The sequence below is a fragment of the Protopterus annectens genome, chromosome 10.part0 (assembly GCF_019279795.1).
Source record: "Protopterus annectens isolate FY-2018-M chromosome 10.part0, PAN1.0, whole genome shotgun sequence".
Lineage (NCBI taxonomy): Eukaryota > Metazoa > Chordata > Ceratodontiformes > Protopteridae > Protopterus > Protopterus annectens.
In genome coordinates, this window is record NC_056744.1 from 150,875,973 (window position 1) to 150,895,958 (window position 19,986).

The 19,986-nt window shown below is 41.4% G+C and overlaps 1 protein-coding gene across 2 annotated transcripts in view; it reads left to right on the forward strand.

Moving 5' to 3' along the window:
- ARSG (arylsulfatase G) overlaps positions 1–19,986 on the forward strand; it is a 1,771,349-nt gene that overhangs the window by 1,633,739 nt on the left and 117,624 nt on the right. Inside the window, exon 11 of one of the 2 annotated variants that reach the window (XM_044085118.1) lies at positions 2,447–2,578. The exons of the other annotated variant lie outside the window; for it this stretch is intronic. Coding sequence (XP_043941053.1) covers positions 2,447–2,578 — 132 coding nt within the window. The remainder of the gene's footprint in view (positions 1–2,446; positions 2,579–19,986) is intronic. 2 annotated transcript variants of the gene reach the window in all.

Here is a 19,986-nt window from a genome sequence, read left to right on the forward strand (position 1 = left end):
TACAGGTTAAAAAGGTGTAGTAGCATGAAAAATATGTCAGCTTTAAAAGCACTCATAAACCGCTCCACACAAAGTGCACCCAGATTCAGCTCTTTTTTTTTTTAATATAAAGCATCTTTATTAAATTATCACTTATGACATAGGTAGTCATACATTTATATAAATGAAAACAAACCATATTGACATAATCCCAGCTGCAAGCATTTACATCACAAACCATATTAACATAATTCCAGTTGCAAACATTATACAGCACTTATAATCGACCCAATCATTGTCAGCCAAACATTGCATCAACCAAAAGTCCTTATACTTTGTTTTGCTGCACTTTTGTTGTTGTTTTTTTTTAAGTAGCAAGAGTGTTACAAGTTTCAACATTGTGTGTAGCTTTCTGATGCAGCTGTGCTGGTGAAACTGCAATATGTCTGGTAGCATGAGGCTTGCCAGTAACAAGGTTAGTACATATGAATCTTGCTATAACATACTTGTAATAACAGTAAGAGTAACAGTAAAACTTTATTGTAATTCAGACCGTACACAAGAATTGCACAGATGAATGAAATTACATTTCTCAATGCTCACATACACATGATAAACTCATACACAACATACATATGCAACATATACAACATAAACAAATAAACAGGAAGAAGCAAGCACAAAAACAGCAGAGTCCGACACCGACAAACGAAGGCGTGAGTTCCCTTTTCCATGCACAATTTATCCGATCCCTCCAAACTGCTTCCAACTCCATTCCAACATTGGCAAAAACAAAACTCTCAGTTGGATTACCTCCGATCAACAGAATCTATAACAAGCAAAAGTCCGCCACCTGAATGGCTATACCAGCTCAACAGTTCTCCACAGTCCTCACCATCCAGCATAACCACCACCACCTGAAGGCCCGAACGACCATACCAGTTCAACGTTCTCTCCACAGTCCTCACCATCCACGCTGTCACCATCTCTTCAACATCATCTCTAGCACTACTTACAACACCAAAGTCCCAGTTTGGTCCCTCTGACCAACAGAAACATTAAATAACGAATCCGAGAACTCCGCATACAAAAGTCAGGCCTCCACCAACCTCATCTAGTATAGCTCGCAATGCATGAAACAACCAAATCCAGTACACTGTCACCATGCTGACACTCTGAAATTGGGAAAAGGCCAGCCTCTGTCTGGTCCAAAAAATAGATGCTCAACAGAGTTTGATAAAAATGTAGTACTTTTAAAAACTGCTTTGTTCTAGTTTTGCACTACAGCATAAATAGCAGCTACCACAGAGCAGCACCAGGAAACTGGAACATTTAAAGCTAGGATATTCTTCACTTTATGGTCATAAAGTCTCTTTCTTTTTTCTTTCTTTCTTTCTTTCTTTCTTTCTGTCTTTATCTGACAGTACAGTGGAGCAACTTAAGCTTTATATACTACAAAGACTTTTGTGGCAGTTCTCACAGATTTTAAAGCTATAAAACACTTACACTTCTACATTTTCCTCTCTTTATTTGGTAGCGAATGGAGCAGGCAAAGCTCTACATACAACAGATAACTATGACTCAGTAGTCATAAGCACATGGTTATATATATATATATTTTTCTCCAAATCAGTGTTAAGATTTGTCTGTAAGCCTTGCTTTACTACAGTCTAGGGGTGGATTCCTCGATCCATTTCTCAAACATACAACACATCTGTTATGACTGAAGACCTAATCATAATGTGCTCTAAGTATCTTTATGCATGCGCCTCATTCTAACATTGCTGTTATTTCTTGATTTGAAAATGTAAAAAGCAATAAAAGCACAAATAATACAATAAATTGTGTAAGAAATTGTAAGGAGAAATGCATTTTAAAAGCATATGTGACATTAGAGAAAAATCTGTAAATTGCAAGGCTACCTGAAATGTCTGAAATGTAAACCAAGAATATAGCAAGGTTTAAAAGAGTACAACAGGAGACAATAAGCCACACATGGTGAAAACATTTTATGATAACAAACAATCAGAAAGCATGTGATAATACAGATACGATATAATGGAGAAGGTCTGTGTGCTGGTCTTGTGATTGTCAACATTCACACACAAGCCTGCATCCAACAAAGGGGAAGATTTTCAGAATATACAAAACAAATTCAGATTGTATTAATTTGCAAAGGCAATGGCAGAAATGACACAAAACTGTACAGAGACAAAATCTACAACTAAGAACATAAATGGGCAGAACCAAGATCATGATGAAGCACATGATTTGCTTGAGTGACAGTGAAACAGAAGCAGTTTTCACTGTTTCCACATCAAAAGGAATGCAGAATACATGGGGGTTTGAAGGATTAACCAACAACATGCAACTAACTTTAAAATTGGAAGTAAAACAAAATATACAGGTAAAACTATCACAATCTAAAAAACATCTCTCTGTATGCCTTCTCATTCTTGTTAACTAGGTAATGGACTCTGCTTACCCCAATGTCATGTCAGCACATCAGCCAAGAAGCAGAATTTACTGTAGATTAATCAATGAAACATGTTATGGCTATGAAGGGCATTTTCTGGAAGAGGTCTTCCTTAAAAGAAAGGTGAGAATGCAAACTTAAATGACAGAAAGATAGCCAAGGTAAGCAACTACTAAAGAAATGCATTTTCAGAACAGATGGGCTACTTTGATTTTGTCAGTTTGCATGTGACCTTAAAGTAAATGCCAACATAACTAGAACTATCCCCAGTGTACATGCAAGGTTGAGGTGGAATCACTTAAGATTTTATATAGCAAATTTACTCGGAATTATATAATTCTAACAACATAATCTATGTCATTTACAGAGTAAAACTTTTGCCAGTGTACATGACATGTTGAGGTGGAATCACTTAAGATTTTATATAGCAGATTTATTTGGAATTATAGAATTCTAACAACATAACCTATGTCAGTTACAGAGTAAAACTTTTGTTAAGTGAATATAATAACTTGTTTGGAAGGTTTTGGTGAGATGACTATCAGATCTAGATGTGCATAAATCATACTATAATACCTGAGGCCTAGTCATTTTAGAAAGAAGATGGAAGGAACCTAATCAGCATAGAAATATTGGGCATAATTGTGGAGATGTATGGTCCTACTTGTTAGGTTTCACCCACAGTTAAACCACCAAAGCCACAGGATCCTGGAGAAGTAAACATACATGTTGACATAAGATAGTATATAAAGGAATACAGTATATTAAGGAATACAGAGAAAGAGAGAGACTCGATCCCACTAGCAGGAGAAATAATAAGAAATTGCAATTGCCAGCAGGAAAATGTTCAGTGGAAACAATATACAAATGATATTGTGAGATGTTACACAAATTCCACACATACAAACACAGGGGCACCATTATCCATCTTGATGTTTAAATACAAATTTAGGAATAAGATTCCATCAGTAAGTGAGACAAAGATCACATCTGATTAGTGCATATAGAAAGAAGTATGACCAAAAATATGAAATGAAGAACATGCTGATCTGAAGAAACAGGTCAGGGAGCATACCTTCCAGAGAGACCATCTGATTTAGTGAAAAACTTGAAGGCAAACCAAACATTTACTTTTCTTAACCTAAACCATATTTTGTTCAGTACATAAAGGCACCCCCAGTAACTGAGGAATGGGAGCCATTCCTTAGTAAGATTTAGCTCATTTTTGAAACTCTTTTCTGATGAACCTTTAGACTTTGACTGAAGTCCCTGTAGAGGTTGTACGTTGTCATTAGTTGTTGTAATACTAATGAGCAGTCTGTGTATACTAGAACACTCACCCAGGAGGTCACAGAGGACACTTTAAATAAATGCTTACTTAAAAGATGATATGTGCACAGAAGTAACATAACATTTTCTTTGGAGGTAGTTTCAAAGAGAATCAAACTGACTAAACACAAAATGCCAAGAAATATACCGTCTCAAACCTTTAAAAATGCTTTATCTTGGTTATGGCTACAAATGTGAATAATATAATTTAAACCAAGCTGAGACCATGTGTTATTATCCTTTCATCATGGGTTTATAAATTTATCATTTTTATACTAAGCCAATGATATATCAGCCACTGTAGGATTAGCAAAAATGTCACAGAAGACAAACCCTTCTTGGAGAGCTAATAATTCAGAAGATGGTAGTAGATGATAGACTTAATTTGGCAGATAACATTTTCAGTTTGGATTACAGAAGCAGAAGGCAACATTGATGCCTTAGGTCACCACCAGAAAGGGGATGATAATGCTCCTGCTGAGATATGGACCTGTTGTACGCTAATGACAGAGCTCCAGAGGCAAAGGCTGGTACAGACCAAGGTGACCGTGGTCTTTTCATTACCTTTTCCACACGTGGATGTGTAGAAAGACATTACAATGGGAAGAAATTATCACACAGATTCTACAAACACAATCAGTGTTGACTGGCACAGACATCCTACATACCCTGCTGTTGGGAGTGGTACTCCTCTCTGCAGTACAAAACCATGTTCAGCTGACACTAATCTGCAGCTAGAAAATTAAGCATATGCTTGTTAGACATATACCTACAACACTATAAAGTAATGCAATGGTACCAAACAAGTAAATGCTTACAGTACATCTCTGGTGTATTCTCCTGAACCTCTGCCCACCATTGTCAGAGGGGTAAGGATGGCACCCCTTCTGATCATCACACTGATGATACTACACCCCAGTATGGATGATGCCAGTGGTACTACAAAATACCCAGCCCATTACATACTAGATATCCACCTTCTTCAAAGGGCAGTTATACTGGCCCAATAGGTGGTCCTTGTAGTGTCAGTGCAGAAAGTAAATGAAAATATTGATCCTCCTGTACATCACACAGGAACCCTGCTTTTCCTGTGGCAGGGACAACCATGGCCATTTGTTAGGGTCTCTCAAAGGGAAATATGTTAGACCCATGTGCACATATGCACATTTGTGAATCAGATGTGGTGGAAGGATGGGCTGTGTCATGGCATTACTTGTGTACACATGGTACATGCGTGATCATAAAGGTCACATCCTTCATGTTCATCATAACATGCCTGGCTCACATCGACATCTATATGTAACACATTTTACACCAGCAGTGATTCACACACACATGGAAGACAGCCTAGTGGCATACTGGGATAAAGCCCTGACTACAGCTGAGATGATCCAAGTTCATTTAATGGTTCAGGCACCTGACAGAGCAAGCTAGGGGGATGGATGTTATCTGGGATGGGAGGGACCATTCTTCTGTGATTAGATCATTGTCAAGTCATGGTGGAGGCCAGGGCTTGGAACAAGTGCCAGGTTAAGTGCATAGGATGGTCGATGATTAATGACTGCCTTAGAACCAAGGTAAGCACATTCACATTGGCCACACCTCATTTTCCACCCAGCCTACAAATGAAACATGAGTGCAATGATGACTACAGCCTGAGAAAAGCCTTATAAGAGTAATGGATATAATACTGAAGGCACAGACTCTGCTCCACTTCCAGCCACAGATCTTCATTTCTCCTACCACTCTGCTGTGTGGTCCTATGTGGGTAACAATACCAGGATAACTATGCTCCCTGCTTCCCCTTCCCTCCTTACCAGGGGAGTAATACTGTGGTAGGAGGTCCAGAGCAATAGGAAGATTGTTTGGCAGCCGATGGTCAAACTGCAGCACCAGGGCCAAAAATAAATAAATAAATAATAGGAAGCTGCTAGGATTACCTGTTTTATGAAGTATGGGGTCTCAGGGCAATAAGTTGAGGCAGGGGTACAGTAAAGAAATGGGTAGGTGAGGTTTTGCATTGCACTAACTCCAACTATTAACCAGGTACATAAAGAAGGCCATGGGAATACTAATGTGCATGTTACAGCTGACATGGCCACCTGCAGGAGGCAACACCTTGAAAAGTTCACTAGCCAGGAGAATGAAGTGCTAATGAGAGCCCTTTGTAGACCTAGCATGCACCTCCTGGTTGATAGACAGGTACACCACAGGAGTTAGACCATCAACACAGAAGCAGTTGACAGTGGTCAAGGAGTTTTTGGTGTAATTGCTCGGCCAGGAGAACAAAGCATCCTACTTTTGGATGGCTAGGATTTGGGAGCTGGACTTGCAGTAAGCAGCCTTGTGTACATAGTGAAGCAACAGGTTACAAATATCCATCACAGTACACTGTAGCACAAACTACTACATGTTGAAAGTGAAGGATTGTCCAAGAGCCTACATGCATATCTGATTTTTCAGGCATCTCCAGTCTACAATAGCAACAGCTTTCATGACAAGGTACTCTGTATGCTGTAGCTGTATTTTCATGTCTACCATTGTGAATGCCGCAGGGGATAATGGAGGCATAACTGTGTAGACTGACACTGGTGTCACATGTTCATGCTTTCACAGGTTAAACAGTTGAAGGGTATCGCACAACAGAATGACACTAACTGTACATAAGTAGACTGTTTGTGGAAACATGCATGTCTACAAATAGTGGAGTTTAGCTTTACTGGCCTGAATGAATCCAGTAAGACTGAGAAAGAAAAAGTCATTGGCATTTAGAAGTCATGTAGCCGAAACACTAGTATGTCCTTCAGGGGTCATTTGCGTATATGGCATCGATTCTCACTATAGGAGATTCAAGCTATTACTCAGTGAACACTCTAGCTTGTCAGTATATTTCTTGCAGTTTGTTCTGAATGGTTTGTCTGGCTGACCTTTTTATCCTTCATGTAGTATGTCTGTACACACACACACACACACACACACACACACACACACACACACACACACACACACACATATATATATATATATATATATATATATATATATATATATATATAGGTCCCCTTCAAAACATCTAAAACCCATAACATCTAATTTCATAACACTGAGATCAGAACATCTAAAACCCAAAACATCTAAATCCCATAACATCGAATTTCATAACATCTAACACTACAAACCACATGAAAATAACATCCTGTACACATATAACGACACCAAACTACCAAACACATTTTTTACTACGTTTCTGAAGGGGGGCTTGATACAGTGGGGTTCGGAAATTAACTTTTTCCCACTGTAGTGCGATCTTGGAGTTGGTATATTTAATTTACGGGGGGGGGGGTGGCGGTTGGAGCCAGAAACGTAATAAAAAGTGTGTTTGGTAATTTGGTGTCATATGTGGAGGGGATGTTATTTTCTTGTGATTTGTAGTGTTTGGTGTTCTGATGCACATTTTCAATGTTATGAAATTCAATGTTATGGGTTTTAGATGTTTTGGGTTTTAGATATTCTGGTCTTTTAATGTTATGATATTAGATGTTATGGGTTTGGTTTTAGTGTATTTTTATGTATCTGTATCTACATATAGATCTATGTCTATATATCTATGTTTTTATAATATAGTAGTTGGCTTGACTGAGTCACATTTTGCCGAGTCAAAGCTGACTGACCAGAACTGACTGAAACTCATCTGAACAAATCATGAGTGACTGAAAATTGTAGTCTAAGGAGCATCACTGTTACTGGGGTTTTTGTGGTTCCAAAGGAAGAACAGAAAAATAATAATAATAAATAAATCCACACCAACAACCAGGGATAATCAGTGTGGAGGTTATTGGTGTGGATTTATTTACCAGTATGGATTTTATCAGTCTCTGGATTAAAGTGCATTTCCAAGCAGCCACTGAGTGGTTTGTCTAGTACTGTTCTTCCTTTTGTACTTACTGGTTTTTGTGGTTCCACTACACTCAAGTCCCAAGCACTCAAATACCATGGTCTCAAAACCAGGAATTTGAGGGTCTTGTAGCCTGCACAGGCTGCCAGTTGCACTTGAATATGAGTTCAAACAAGCAGCTTTCAAACCTAAACCAAACACATTCTTTGAGTTTGCATGAGGTAAGTGCAGCAGCTGTAGGGAGGGAGCAGGAGGAGGTGGGAGTGTATATTTGGGCAGTGATCGAGAAGGGAATTTAGGTTTAAGGAGGGGTGAGGGGATTTTATGGTTGGGAAGCAGGATGGGAGCTTTAGGATTAAGGATCGAGAGAGAAGCATTAGGGTTAAGGATGGGAAAAAGAGTTTTAGGTTTAGAGAGTACAAGCTGAGCTTTACGGTTAGGGAGCAGGAGGGGAGTTTATGTTTGGGGAGTGGCAGGGACGTTTTTGGTTTTTGGAGCCTGGAGGGAGTTTAGGATTAAGGAGCAATTTGGGAATTTAGGGGTAGGGATTGGGACTGGAGTTTTAGGTTTAGGAAGTGACTGGAAATTTTAGGTTTTGGGGGAGTGGAGTTTTAGGGTTAGCGTTAGGGATCTTGTAGGGCTATACAGTGTAATAGGATAAGGTGGTGGAATGGCTACATACTTAGGTAAGACTGAGTTAGTAGGAGTTAGAGCCCTTACCTTTTTGAGTAAGTGGCAGCAAGCAGGTTTGCAATGAGCTACCAACACATGAGCACTGGTAGTATATCCATTTTGTCATTGTATGGAAGCAGTGATTCACTGTGTGTATGTGTGTGTGTGTGTGTGTGTGTTTGTTTGTTTGTGTGTGTGTGTGTGTGTGTGTGTGTGTGTGTGTGTGTGTGTGTGTGTGTGTGTGTGTGTGTGTGTGTGTGTGTGTGTGTGTGTGTGTGTGTGTGTGTGTGTGTGTGTGTGTGTGTGTGTTTGTTCTGCCTTTTCCACTGTGTGTGAGGAGAATATTTGTGTACACTACCCACTTTAGGTATCAACTGTTGTATACAATATCCCCTAGAGAGGAGAACACTGATCACAGACTACACACCATATCAGAGCTAGCCACTCAGTGGTGTAAAAACTGTCTCTGAGTAGATTGGCCATATTGACTAATATTGCCAAAAATCAACATGGGTATTTGCCTGTGATAAGTGGGTTGAGAACCAAGTCTACTCCTACATACACCAGGGATCCATGCTAATGGTGGGCAGGGACTATGTGCTTCTATTGGTCAGTGGGTAGATGCTATAAAAAACATTAGTCTTGGATCAATAAGTTAATGGCCGGCCTGCGTACAGTTACTCAGCTTGGTTTATTTGGGATTGCTCTGTTGAACAAAAGCTGAATGTATAACCATCAACCTGCCAAATATAAACTGAGGATTGCTTCCTTCAGTATGGGTTCACCAACAGGATGCAGCTTGGAAGTGGATGACATGATGGTAAGCAGAAGGCTGGGCATCCTGTGGATCCAGGAGACAGGATAGAAGGGCAGTGCATCACATCCACTTGGCTTGGGATCAAGAGTCTACTACTCAGGGATGTATAGACTAAAAATTATGTGGGGATTGTGGTGAGAGAGATGCATCAGAAAACGGTGAGGGATGTCATCAGAATTATTGACAGACTCATGACAATCAGACTACAGAGTAAGGATAGGGCAGTGTTCATAATCTCAGTCTATGTCCCACACAGGGTTGTTATTGCAAAGGAAAATAGTTAATTCAGGCAGCATGTGCATAACCTACTATATAAACTACTATATAAAGTAGGTCACCATGAGTTGCTGTTAATAATGGGGACCTGAATGGTCATAGCAGGACAGATAGAACAGGATATGAGGAATGCCTGAATCTTCATTGGGTGGGGAAATCCAAATAAAGATGGAGAGGCCATTCTAGATGTCTCACTGTCAAATGGCTTGATGGTGACTAACACATGGTTCAGCAAGACAGACAGTCAAAAGATGTCATACAAGACTGGCCAGCATTCAACTCCAGTAGACTTCCTCCTAGTACAGAAAGGGAACTGGAATAGATTCAGTAATTGCAAAGCCATCCCCAGTGTGACGTCCCTCTTCTGGACCAGTGATCAAGGAGCCTCAATTCCACCACTGCCAGCAATATGTGACATCCCTCCTCTGGGCCAGTGATCAAGGAGCCTCATTCCTCACCACTGACACTGGTGGGGAATATTTTCTGAGAGAAAAATAGACAAATAGTATTTTCAGTTGCAACTCTCTGCACTGAGCACACTTTCCCTTAAGAGCATATAGGGAATGCCCACCCCAGCCCTGGAGCTGCACTTTCTCTCTAGGCCCCAAATAAAACTCCCCATTGTTACAGCTATAGGGTTAAGTCAGGTGTTCCAAGCCAAGTTCTCCACCACCCTATCTGTGAAATCAGTGTTCTCAGTGTCCCTGTTCAAAGTAGCTGACACACACATTCTCTCTGACATTTAATTTTCACAAACACACACACCTGGGAAAGGCTGGCACAGTTTATCCACTTTGACACCTCTACCCAGACTATAAGGTAGATTCACTGCCACCAGAACACCCATAAAGTCATCTACTGTAAGGCTCTTACCAGGGTACCCAATTAATGTTAGTAAAATGAATACATATACAAATGGTAGCATTTCCAAGCAGCAAGACTTTCAGGAGCTTGGATCTACAAGGCCACTAAGTAAATAAATGCAAGTACTCTCAAAAGTTATAATATTTTCTAAAAGACCATCCACAATGAAAGGTTTAGATATAATTAATAATACATTATAAAAGAGAAAACATGAGAATACTGAATATATATTTACAATAAACACCAGAATTTCATTTCACAGGAAACATAAAAAATAACACATATGGCAAGACTCAGACAGTTACAGAAAAACAATACTTAGCTAGTCTCACTATATTTGCCTAACTGACTGATGAATTACTATTCCCTGGTTACTTACTAAAGCAAGGCAAGATTAAGCAGATGACTGTATTTGTTGTCAGGTCCAAGACAAAGTGCTTAGTGCTTCTATCACATCTCTCACTAGTATCTAAATACAATTTCAGTACTGGCTACAGAATGTCATCACATCTAGTCACCTTACTCTGTGGTTCCTACATTACCCCCCCCCACTAGCAACTCAGTCAGGATTTGGCACATATGTGTCACAATACACACACAGAACTTTGCTAAAACTTAATACAGCATCTGAAAGCTATAAAACAATTCTAATATGTCCACCCTTCCTGCAGAAAGGCTTTTCATAAACATTGTGTCTCTGACTGCATTCAGTTCTGTGAGATAGAATCTTTATAGCCTAAACCAAGTCACTTAATTTCAGCCTCTTTTTCTTAGGGTTAGTTGGGCTGAGATTAACCCCATCCCTTCCAGTATCCTCTGTTAAAATATATACATTTCAACAGTTACAACAATACAGCTTGATGTACATTTATATTTCTTTTTTGTCCAGCAGAACCCACTGTTAATACATTTTAACACAAGCAGCTTTTCAAATACATTTTTAAGACAAGCATCTGTACAAATCAGTTTGCTATTCAAATGACATATAATTCTTTACAAAGCTCCAGCTAGCTATGCTGGCATATGCTACACATATACTGCCCTACCCCCTCAGAACAGGTTGCACTAGCTCAGATCATCACTGTGACACTTGTGCCCTGTTCCAGTAATCAAGGAGCCTCAATCCTCACCACTAGCACCAGTGAGGGGTGTCCACATTGGGAGGATAACAAGTACACACACAGTAAAGTACAATTTCCCTTAAGAGCACACAGAGATCACAGTCAGTCTGGGGCTGGTTTCTCCCTTTCTCTCCAAATCCCCAAAAAGACTCCTCACTGGCACAGCTATAGGGTTCAGGTCTCAGCTGAGTAGTCAAGTCAAAACCTCCAGTACTCTCTCTGTCCAACCAGTGCTTTGTGTCCCTGCCCAAGTAGCTGACACACACATTTTGAGATTTGGTTTATATACAAACACACAGACACTCCTGGGGAAGGCTGGTACAGGTTCTCCAGCTATGCCCCTTCTGCCCAGACTATACAGTAGTACCACCTGCCACCAACAACTCTTAGCTACTATAAAGGGCCTTACCAAAGGGTGACCAATTCTATTGTGCAATGTTACTGTTATCCAATTGATAAGTGTGACTGAGACTTGAAGGTTATTTAGATGTGGCCTATACAGTATCACCAAATACATGCAAGTACCCTAAGAGCTTAAATTATCTCTACATAAAACAGCCACAGTTAAAAGGTTTAAAATTATTTAATAATAAATAAAAACAGAAGACAATACTCATTAGTTCAACATAGTGACACTAGAGAGTTCGGAAATCACATGTAATACTTTAAAACAACATTGTATGACAGTCTGACATAAATATAGAAAACAGCTGGACTAATCTTACTATTTCTATCTATTTCTAAGATAAATCACTGTTTTAAATATCTTACTTACAAAGCAAGGCACAGTTCTGGTGAGTTGTCAGCTACAGAACAAAATACAAAATGCTATACTTACTTTCTGAGATAGCTCGTAAATTGATAATACACATTACTGCTGAGTCATTGCAGATAACATCATTCTTGACACTTCTGTTTAAGTTTCCCAGGCTCACAGAACTTACAATTTAACATTTCTTTGTAAGCTGCACATGCCTGGAAGCCACAGCAATAAAAGACACTTTACATGTAAAACCTAGTAATTATCTCTGTCTTAGGACAACAAAAATAATTTCCTAGCCCAGACATCCTGTCTCCTAACTTGAGATCACACGCAGTCATATATTCTTTACTTATCAGCTTTCTTCCAGCAGGGAGCACTGTGATTTGATTACATTTTTTGAAGCTTAGCACATAACACAGTTTTCTTACATTTATGAAACCAGCCTGTGGAGCATATTAATATTTACAATAACAGAATTATTTACAAAATTCTATCTGGCTGGGCTGGCAGCCCCTCATTTTTTCACATTTTTACATTTCTACCCCCTGGCTGAAGTTTCTGTAGTGCCCACACTATGGCTAGACATTCCTTTTCTACAGCTGAATAGCATTTCTCCATGGGTTGGAGCCTACAACTGAGATAAACCAATGGGTGCTCTTCTCGCTCTGAAGAAATCTGGCTAAGTACAGCCCCCACCCCATAGTTCGAAGCATCCACCTGCATATCACATCCTTTGCTGTAATCTAGACTGGCTAACAGAGGGGATCCTCCCAAAGCTTCTTTAAGCTTCCGGAATGCCTGCTTACATGCTGTGCTCCACACTACCTTATCTGACATGTTTTTCCTTGTCAGGTCTGTGAGTGGAGCAGCTATGGTACTATAACTGGGGACAAACTGCTGTCCCTAAGAATTCCCTCACCTGCTTTTTGGTATTAGGTGCAGGCCATGCTTGAATGGCTTCCACTTTGGCAGGTTCTGGCCTGATCTTAAAACTCCCCACTCTATGTACCAAGTAGGAGACCTCTGCCATACCCACCTGACATTTGCTAGGCTTAGTGGTCAACCCTGCCCTCTGTAGTCTGCCTAGCACCTCCCGGACATGCTGCAGGTGCTCTTGCCAGGAATGGCTGTAGATGGCAATGTCATCCAGGTAAGCAAGGGCAAAATCTCCTGCTCCTGCTAGGATATATAATCTAGCAGCCCCTGAAAAGTCACTGGGGCATTTTTCATCCATCATTGTGAACTCTTACAAGCCAAAAGGAGTCACAAAGACTGACCACTCTCTAACACTGGGAGTCAAGGGCACCTGCCAGTAACCCTTGGTAAGATCAATGGTGGTAAGATACTATTCTAGGCATGGGGTAAGCATCTGACTATGTGTGACTATTTAATTTCCTGTAGTCCACACAGAACCTGGTGCTGTCATCCTTCTTTAGCACCAGCACCACTGGGGAGGCCCAGGGATTGTTGGACTCTTGAATCACCCCTAGTTCCAACATCTCCTGTACCTCCTCCCTCAGAGTCTGTTTGACTCTCTCTCAGGCACTCTATAAGGGGCCTGCCTAATAGGCCTTTGGGGTCCTGTATCCACCTGGTGCTGCACCAGATGGGTGCACCCTGGTTTCCCAGTGAACATGTCCCCAAATTCCTGCAAGACTGCTCGGTTTCTCGAACCTGGATAGGAGATAACTGCTGGGACATTGCTACCCCTTCCACTGAGGTGTCAGCCCGAGCCTCACTGAGAAGATCAGTCCCCAGATCTCCCTCAGATTCCTCCTGCAATCCACTGCAAATTCTCAGCACAAGGGCTTCCCCTATCATGATAAGGTTTCATCATGTTAACATGGTATAATCTGTGCCCCTGCCATCTGCCTAGCACTTCCACCATGTAGTTAACATCACTTACCTTTCTTACCACCTTGTAGGGTCCCTCCCAAGCTGCTTGCAGCTTGTTGTGTCTGACAGGAAAGGGAACCATTACTTGCTGCCCTATAGCATACTCTCTAGCTTGAGCATTCCTGTCATACCAGACCTTTTCCTGCTGCTGGGCTTCTGCCAGGTTCTCCTGGAAAAAAAACATGAGTTCCCTGAGCCTTGTCCTGAGGTTTAGGACATATGCCACAACAGACTCATTGTGAGATTCACACTCACTCTCCCACTCATCACAAATTAAGTCTAAATGTCCCCTCACCCTATGCCCATACAACAACTCAAAAGGTGAAAAACCTGTGGATTCCTCAGGAACCTCTCTGTAAGCAAACAAGAGATGGGGCAAATATCTGTCCCACTCCCTCTTAAACTGGTCTACAAATGCCTTTAGCATGGACTTGAGTGTAGAGTTTAACCTCTCAACAAGACCATTAATCTGGGGATGGTAGGGGGTGGTCTTTAAGTGCTTCTCCCCACAGTACATCCACAGACAAGCCAGAAGGTCTGACATGAAACTGGCACCTCTGTCAGTCAGTATTTCTTTTGAAAAACCTACCCTGCTGAAAATCTCTAACAATGCATTTGCCACTTTTTCTGCCTCAATGGAAAACAAAGCCACTGCCTCAAGGTATCTTGCAGCATAGTCTACTACCACTAGGAAATACTTTTTCCCTGTGGAACTTGGGGTACTCAGAGGCCTCATAATATCCATAGCTACCCTCTGAAATGGCTCCTCAATCACAGGCAAAGGCATCAAAGAAGCTTCCATCTTGTCTACCTTTTGGCACTGCTCACAGGTCCTGCAGTATCCTGTTACATCTCTGGAAATCCTAGGCCAATAATAGTTCTGCATAATATGTCTCTGTACATTTTGTGCCTGTATGGCCTGCAAAGGGAATATCATGGGCTATGACTCAAAGTACTAGATGGTAGGCTCTAGGCACTACCAACTCCTATATTCTCTCACCCTCTAGCCTTCCCTTAGGGGTTCACTCTCTATACAGTAACCCTTTGTCCCAGTATACAGATCCCCCTTCCCTTGATTTTCAGGTGCCTCACTAGCTACCTCTCTCAGACCTTGTAATGTAGGGTCTGAGAGCTGAGCCTCTCTCAACTCTCTGTTTGTAACCCTTCCCAGCTCCCCTTCCACAGGAAGTCTGGTATCCTCTGACAGTGGTGCCTCACTCGCAGCCTGGCTACTACTACTCACCTCTACCTTTGCAGTCACTCTGCACAAGGAACATCAGCACCTACAAGCAGCTGTGGCTCACCTTCAGTCTCACTGCTACAGGGTAGATCCCTCCCTGAAGTAACGAGCTCACCAGTCCTGGCTGCATGTATGTGGTCTGACTGGGTCTCCCCCAGGCTACCAGACCCACATGCCTGTTTCCAAGCCTGACTGCATGTAACTGCATTAACACATGGTACCACCTTATCAAAATCCTTCCCTATCAGGACATCTGCAGGATGGTAGTTTGGTACCCTTGTTGTCTCAAGACAACCTACTATTGGCATTTTGTCATTCCCACTTACTGTCTCCCTCACCTTTTGTTCCCCACCTTGCCTCCATGGACATCTCTATGCTACATGGTCCCACTGGATGCATTTAAAACATTTAAGCCTAGGTCCTGGATGTGTACCTGGACTAGTGGCTTCCTCTGCTACTGTCAGATTCTGTTGGGGCAGTCTGGGCTGCTCACCATGGGTTCCCTTAGACCCATGATCAGCAATGGGGGTCCCTTTCCTGTTCAGAGATGCCTTGCCTGCTAGGTATAGCTCTCCCTTCTTCCCCAACTCATCTGCAGTAGAGCATTGTCAATCAGCTAACCAGATCCTCATGTCCTCAGGCAAAGTGCTAAGGGCTTGTTCCCTCACAAAAAAGGTCTGCCAGCCCTTCAATAGCGGTGACCTGACATCCACTCTCCCACCTATGAAAATAAGTGCTTAGTTCAGCAACATATACACACACATTCATCTGCCTTGCATCTATGCTCATGAAACATTTTTCTATACGCTTCAGGCATTAGCTTAAAAAATTATAGTAAACAATTCTTTACAGCATTATAATTTAAAAAGTCATTGTCAGACAGCTTGGACAAAACAATTACAGCTTTACCATGGAGTAAGGGGGTCAGGAACTGTACCCAGAGCCCTTGGTCAACATTATACTGTTTACATACCCTCTCAAATGTATGAATGATACTATCAAAATTATCCCCCTCTGTAAACTGTGGAAGAAATTTATTGACCTTTTGTGCTTCTGGGGTCTGGTTACTCCCTTCCCCATTACCTCTATGACTCTGGCGAAGAGTCAGCATCTCCTTTTCATGTTACCTCTGCCTCTCCTTCTCCTCAGCTTCCAGGCATAGCAGTTTCTCATTTTCCTCACTCTCTAGATGTCTCAGTCTCTCTGCTGTTCCTATCTCCAAATGCTTGGCCTCCAACTCAAGTCTCTTTAACTCCAGATGGATTTTTAAGTCCTCTGTAGAAAGGTTGAGCTGTCCATTCTCTGAGTGTTGTACATCTCTACGGCCAGTCCGATCATCGTCCTGGTTGATATTCTGTGATGCAGCTGTGACCAAAGCTGCAATCATGTCTGCCTTAGTCAGATTTCCATGCACCAGTCCTTTAGCCTGGCACATCTCAGCCAATTGGCTCCTTGTCAGCTTCCCATACTCTTGTGCTGACATGCTTGCCTGCTCTCCCTGACTATAGACCAGGTAGGTATGACCCTAGCCCTGAGTAGCATCCTACCACCACCCAGAATGATACTGCAGTACAAGCAGAAAATTATAAATTTCAACAATTGGCTAAGTTTCTGGTGTCATTTTAAGGGGATCCAGTATCTGTCTGCCTGGGATGACATGATTAACAGACCACAATGATTTGCCAGAGATGGACTGCATCTGTCACCCCTGGGCTTCCGGATACTGGCCAAGGCTCTTGCCACCCCTGTAGTGCCTTTTTTAGGCAGTGTTCCAAAGACCAAATTACCACCATAACAGCTACAAACAAATGCAATCTGAGGGTCATGCTGCTCAATGCTAGAAGTCTAAATCTGAAAATGCACTCGCTCAAAGCACGCCATAAAATGGTGAACATCGACATTTGTGCTGTAACAGAGACATGGTTCAAGGCAGCAGAAAGCACCCCTGCACTAACAGGCTATAACTCATTCCACACCTTTCGGCCCCAGAATTTGGACCGAAGCTCCATATTCATAAAGGATATGCACACCTCCAGACTGGTGGCCCAGCATAACGCATCAGAGATACTTCAGGCATGGCTAACATTGGGTAAGACAGCGATTCAGGTCGTAGCCTGCTATAGGTCCCCAACAATGTCCCAAAACTCACACTCCACGTTCCTAAGCACGTTGGAGAATATTAGGGTCCAACCTAGCACTTTCATACTGGGCGACTTCAACTACCCCTCCATTAACTAGGAAAACTACTCATGTACCAATACATTTGCCCAACATTTCCTGGAATTCATTAATTCAAATGCTCTGGACCAGCTCATTCTTACCCCCACTAGAGGTAGCAACATCCTTGACCTGGTCATTACTAACATGGGCAACCGTTGCTTTACACCACTAGTTAACTCCTCTCTTGTTAGATCCAACCAGAAACTAATCACCCTGGAAATCCACATTCCTCCCACCTCCTCACCCCCCCCCCACAAAGGTAACCATCATGAAAAACTTCTCCAAAGCTAACTTTGGGCTTCTAAATACAGAGGTGGCTAACTTCATGGCACCCGTACAAATGGAGAATAGTTGCATGACTGTGGAATCCTACACCAATGCACTGTACAAACACGTACACAAATGCATGGATCTCACCATACCTAATAGAACCAAGATGCTCTCTTCCAAAAAAAGGAAGTCAATCTGGTGGTCCCCTGCCATAAACAAACTCTACAACAGAAGGAGGAATCTGATGCGGAATAAGGTGAAGTCCCAAGACTGGAAAAACTCCCTTACCAGCCTCAATAAAAAGTTGAAATCCCTCATCAAATTCTCTAAAGCTAGCTATGAAAACAGAATTGCAGCAGATAGTAAAGACAACCACAAGGCCTTCTATAGTTATGTAAAGAATCTCCATGGCAATACCCAGATTTGCTCTGAGCTACTGTACAATGGTACCTGCTATCCAACAGATATTGCCAATATACTGGCCGACAGATTCAGTGCTAACTTTACCCCTCTCTCCCCACCCAAAGGACCAATCACAATACCAGTAGATTGCCAGGCACCTAATATTACTGCTGCAGGTGTTAAAACAGCACTGTCCAAGGCCAAGAATACAGCTTCCATGGGACCTGACAATATCCCTGGCTGTGTTCTCAATGAACTACAGAGTGAACTGGCACCTCACCTGTGTGCCCTGTTCAATCACAGCCTCACCTCAGGCTTTGTCTCTACCAAATGGCACACTGCTACAGTCATCCCTCTTCACAAAGGAGGAGTGACTACAGACCCTGGGAACAACCGCCCCATTACCCTAATGAGTCTGATATGCAAAGCTATGGAATACATCATCATGGACCTAATAAACAAGGATATAGGGAATCTCCAAACTCTGGATCCCACAGACTTTGGTTTTGTGAAGGGTAGATCATGCCTACTCAACTTGGTCAACTTCTTTTAGTCAGTCTCCAGAGCTGTGGATGAAGGCAAGGTGGTCCAAACAGCCTACCTTGATCTGGCCAAGGCATTTGATACCATTTCCCATTCAGAAATAACAGAAAAACTCACTAAGCTAGGCATCAGCTCCTATATCACTAGGTGGGTTGCAAACTGGCTCACAGATAGAACCCACAGTGTGAAATTAGCAGATTCCAAGTCAGACTGCCGACCAGTCATGACTGGAGTCCCACAGGGTTCGGTCCTGGGTCCTCACCTGTTTGGTATCTACTTCTCTGAAGTCCAGGCCAATACAAAGGGTCTCTGGCTGACAAAGTTTGCAGATGATTGCAAGTGGGGAGCTATTATTAACCCCCCAAGTGATGTTGACATCCTACAGAAATGCTTCACTGAGACCAATGACTGGTGTCAGAACCATAGAAGAAAAACTCAGTTGACACTGCTATAGTTAGCCAAGGAACAAAAATCAGAACCACAAAAAGAAATCTTCGGCTAAACACGATGGCTTAATCACTGTTGGTTGGAACACTAAAGCAAGACAAATGTTTGCATAGAAAACCACTTTAATCGATAAAGGACCCAAAAAAAAAAAAACGATGAGCGCTTTCAGCTATATTAGCCTTCATCAGATCGTAAAAAAGCTATCATCTAGACCATTTAAAAATAAAATAATATCCAATCACATTCTTTGTTAAAAACAGATGAACCAATAAAAACATTTACTACTACCTTAAACATTCATCTATGTATATATATATCTATATATCTATATCTATATATATATATATATATATATATATATATATATATATATATATATATATATAAAATCCAGTAATAAATCACTAAATAGTCAATGGACCAATACCTAACAAAGGGTGGGGTTAGAACAATGATCATAACACGTCTAATTGCCAAGATATATATATATATATATATATATATATATATATATATATATATATATATACCTACAATGTTCAATGACGTGTACATAAATCAACAAGATTCTTGTTCAGTTCATCGAATCTAAATATAATTTCTATGTTGGTTATAACTCATATCCTTGGTAACGGTGCCATAAAAACAAAATGCAAAGGCTTTCGCACCAAGGTATAAAACTAAAAATCATTGACCACCTAATGATGTCACAATGTCCGTAGAACCAATCATCAAGGTTGGATAAAACCAATGGACCAATGCCTAATGAAAGGTGG